The 4,168-nt window shown below is 39.1% G+C and overlaps 2 protein-coding genes and 1 pseudogene across 2 annotated transcripts; all 3 read left to right on the top strand.

Moving 5' to 3' along the window:
- The first annotated feature begins 394 nt into the window (after positions 1-394).
- On the top strand, positions 395-1,702 carry LOC134704387 (cytochrome b-like). Its single transcript, XM_063563555.1, is given in 1 exon segment — positions 395-1,702. A coding segment is annotated over 1 exon segment (1,308 nt).
- A 2-nt stretch (positions 1,703-1,704) lies between these two features.
- LOC134704386 (cytochrome c oxidase subunit 2-like) lies at positions 1,705-2,433 on the top strand. The gene is given in 1 exon segment (XM_063563554.1): positions 1,705-2,433. A coding segment is annotated over 1 exon segment (729 nt).
- Positions 2,434-2,650: 217 nt separating this feature from the next.
- LOC134704388 (NADH-ubiquinone oxidoreductase chain 1-like) lies at positions 2,651-3,808 on the top strand (annotated as a pseudogene).
- The last annotated feature ends 360 nt before the right edge of the window (positions 3,809-4,168 follow it).

The raw sequence follows: 4,168 nt of genomic DNA, 5'->3' as shown, positions 1-4,168 counted from the left end.
TTACTTGGGCTCTATAGCTAATTGTAAGCTGTAGGATAATGGGGATTTGAGACGTTTATTTCCTCATTTACCCCAGCTCTGGTTGCTCATGTGGTTTTCGGTTCGAAAACGAGGCGTGTATCTTAAAAATAAAAAAATTTTTGAAGCGTAAGTTGTTGGTCGCTTTAAGTCTAATTAAAAATAAAGTAAAAATGGAGCAAAAACAAAGTTGGACACTTAACACTTTGGGTGTCTTCAGAGGTGTAAAAAGGGGGGTCCAAGCTTATGTGTACTCATAAAAAAATGCGGTGTGCGGGGGGTTTGTGCCTGTATATATAACAAAAATTCATGAGGTGGCCGAGGAAGAGGTGGTGAGCTGTAAACTCATAAACAAGGTGTAGGCCTTTCTTATGAGATGGTTGGTAACAATACTGTGAATAATATTAACACGCCTAAGAGGGTTGGTCCGTGACGAAGTACTAATAAGTTGGTGAAGATTATGAATGACAGGTTCTATGATTTGCCTTGTCCTGTAAACTTAAACGCTTGGTGAAGGTTTGGCTCTATACTAGGCTTGTGCCTAATTATCCAACTTCTAAGGGGTCTTTTATTGTCAACTCATTATACTGCTCATGAAGACATGGCATTCGATTCTGTAGTACATATTATGCGTAATGTGGAAAAAGGATGAATGTTGCGTAATATTCATGCAAATGGGTCCTCTATGTTTTTTATCTGTATTTATGCGCACATTGCTCGTGGGCTGTATTATGGGTCTTATTTAGATAAGACAGTGTGGTATTTTGGGGTGCATTTGTTTTTGTTAACTATGGCGGAGGCTTTCCTCGGTTACACTTTGCCTTGGGGGCAAATGTCATATTGGGGGGCTACTGTTATTACTAATATACTTAGAGTGATCCCCGTAGTAGGAGAGAGTATGCTCCGCTATGTATGAGGGGGTTGGACCGTGTGTAATGCAACTCTAAAGCGGTTTTATACTTTACACTTTCTCTTACCGTTTGTGATAGTGGCGGTTGTTTTTTTACACCTGTTTTTTTTACATGAGAAAGGGAGTAATAACCCTTTGGGTATTGAAAGAGGTACTATGTGTGTGCCCTTCCACCCCTTCTATACTATTAAAGATCTTTTTGGTTATGTTTGCTTTAGGTTCTTTTTTATATATTTAGTGTGTGTGGATCCTGAGCTGTTAGGGAATCATTTAAACTATTGGCCTGCTAATCCTATAAAAACGCCAATCCATGTTCAGCCTGAGTGGTATTTTATGTTTGCTTATGCAATCCTTCGTTCAATTCCTCATAAAGCGGGGGGGGTATATGTTATGTTTTTGTCGATTGTAGTATTATACCTAATTCCTAGTCTTCACAGAGGTAAGTATCGAAGTTTATGTTTTTACCCGTTTAATCAAGTAGTGTTTTGAGTGTTGGTTGGTAGGTTTATTAGGTTAACATGGATTGGTGCTCGCCCAGTGCGGGAGCCTTATATCATTTTGGGGCAGTGTCTTTCAGTCATTTATTTCTCTAGGTTGTTATTAAACCCTCTTTCTTTGTGGGTGTGGGACAAGCTGCTTGAATACCCTAAATTCTGTAGGAGTCGTCCTGTAGACCTGAAATGGTTTAAGTTTTTAGCTTATTTCAAGTTATTAAAATTAGTAAATCGCGAAAGTAGCGCACGTGAGTGGGCTAATAAGTGTAGAAAAATATAAATATGTCTTTTTACGGGAGTCGATATTTTGGTGATATTGTCCATGGGGAACTAGGGAAAGACCTGTTCCGGTACCATGGTTTTGTGATGATAGTAGCAGTGGCTGTGTTGGTCTTTGTTATATATATAGGATGCGTAATCCTTCTTACTAAATTTTCTTATCGCCATTTCTTGAACCGTCAACGATTAGAATTTTGATGGACTATTGTGCCAATGTTGATGTTAGTAGGGTTGTGGTTTCCTTCTATAATTAACCTATATTATATAGAAGAAGTAAAACGGCCCCGGTGAAATTTTAAGGCGATTGGGAAACAATGGTACTGATCTTACGAATTTTGTCGCAATTTAGACACTCCAAGCTCTAGAGAAAGCGCTGAAAGAATTTCGTGTTATACAATTGATTCTTACATAGAAGACCAGCAGGAGACATTTAGAAAAGGAGGGTATCGTTTGTTGGATGTTGATAACCGGATGGTGGCTCCAGCAGATGTGCAAATAACTGCTTTTGTAAGAAGGTCTGATGTGCTCCATTCGTTTGCACTCCCTAAGTTACTAATTAAAGTAGATGCCATCCCAGGTCGAATTAATCGGCTTCCTATAAAAGCTTCCCAGTGTAGAATTATTTACGGGCAGTGTTCTGAAATTTGCGGGGTTAACCATAGATTTATACCGATTGTGATTGAGTTTATTCCTGAGAAATATTTTGTCATATGGTTGGAAGCTCTTAACTAAAATAAAAAATAAGCTAAAGCTTTTAAGAAGCGTTAAACTTTTAATTTAATGAACTTGTACAATGGGCAAGTAGCTTTTAGTGATAAGGTGGTCTAATATTAGGATATAGGGCTCATGCCCCTAAGGCGCCGTGAGTAGTGGCTCTTATCTTTGTGAGAGCTGGCAGAGCTAATGCGTTTGATTTAGGATCAATTCATAAGTATATATACTTGCTTTCATGGCACAAGCTGGCAGACCTAATGCATACGATTTAAGCTCGTCTTATAAGATATACTCTTGTTTGTGTGTGAATTACAAAGCTAAGCCCAGTCTCATTATGGTTAGTGTCGAGTGTCTATTTAAGACTCTAAGGAGAGTAGCTGTTTTCTTTGGAGCCTCTATCCTATTAAGCCTTTGTCAAGTGTCAGCGGACTCTTTTACTCCCTTGGGGTCGACTAAGGCTGCACTGGTGGACTGAGTAGGCGTGGTTGTTGGTGTTATCCCTTTTGTAGGGGTGCTTCTCGCTGTGGGCTTCTATACTTTGTTGGAACGTAAAATTTTGGCTATCATTATAATCCGAAAGGGTCCATCCAAGGTGAGTTATATAGGGATCTTGCAGCCTTTTAGTGACGCAGGTAAGTTGTTATGTAAAGAGTTTATTGTGCCTACACGTGCTAACGTAGGGCCCTTCATTTTGGCTCCTGCACTAATATTAACTATCAGTTTACTTGGATGGCTTTTATACCCGTATAAGTCGGCTGAAGTGTTTTATGTTTTCGGGGTGATTCTGTTTATAGTTATTACTAGAGTCAGGGTTTACGGGGTAATAATATCCGGATGGGCTTCTAACTCTAAATACTCTTTGCTAGGTGCAGTTCGTGCGATGGCGCAAAGAATTTCTTATGAGATCCCTATAGGATTTATCTTCTTTTGTGTGGTGCTGTGCTCGGGTGTGTTTATGTTTCAAGAAATTAGGGTGTTCCAACAAAGGTCCTTTTTTTTCTTTTTTCCTTTGTGCGTAGTTATAGTTGTCTGAATGCTGTGTATGCTAGCTGAAACTAATCGGGCGCCATTTGATTTTGTGGAAGGAGAGTCGGAATTAGTGTCAGGATACAACGTGGAGTACAGCGGAGGGGGGTTTGCAGTTATATTTATTGCGGAGTACTCTAGTATTCTTCTCAGAAGGGTTATAAGGGCGGCGATATTTTTCGGGGGAAATGAAGCGTTGATCGGGGTCTTTATGATGGCTTTTGCGGTCTTCTTTGTGGTTATTCGTGCTTCTTTACCTCGTTTACGTTATGATAAGTTAATGAGTTTGTGTTGGACTGTTCTTCTATGTGTCATACTTATGGCTAGTGTGTGTGTAGTAGTTCTAGTTAGGGTGTATGTAAGATAATATAAACTAGTATAATTCATTTACACTGAATGTGTCAGATAAAGTCTGTCTTACTTATGGTTAAAAGGTTGGCAATTAGACTTATTGCATTGATTATTATAAAAAACCTAAATATGAGTGTCATTGGGTTAAGCGTTCTAACTATTCTAAGTATGGGCGCCACAAGAGTCGCGATAGGGGGGGTAGAGTTGAACGGGTTGTACACCACAGACTTTGTAATAGGGTTAATGGTTACACTAACTCTATTTGTAGCAATTCTTTCCTACCTAAGGAGGGTTAAGATCCACCGGAAAGCAAGATTTAATTTAATAATTATCAGAATCAGCCTAATTTTAGTGATAAGATTCAGGGTGAGGAGGT

Source organism: Mytilus trossulus, unplaced genomic scaffold (genome assembly GCF_036588685.1).
Source record: "Mytilus trossulus isolate FHL-02 unplaced genomic scaffold, PNRI_Mtr1.1.1.hap1 h1tg001383l__unscaffolded, whole genome shotgun sequence".
Classification (NCBI taxonomy): domain Eukaryota; kingdom Metazoa; phylum Mollusca; class Bivalvia; order Mytilida; family Mytilidae; genus Mytilus; species Mytilus trossulus.
This window is presented reverse-complemented; position numbering and strand designations above follow the sequence as displayed.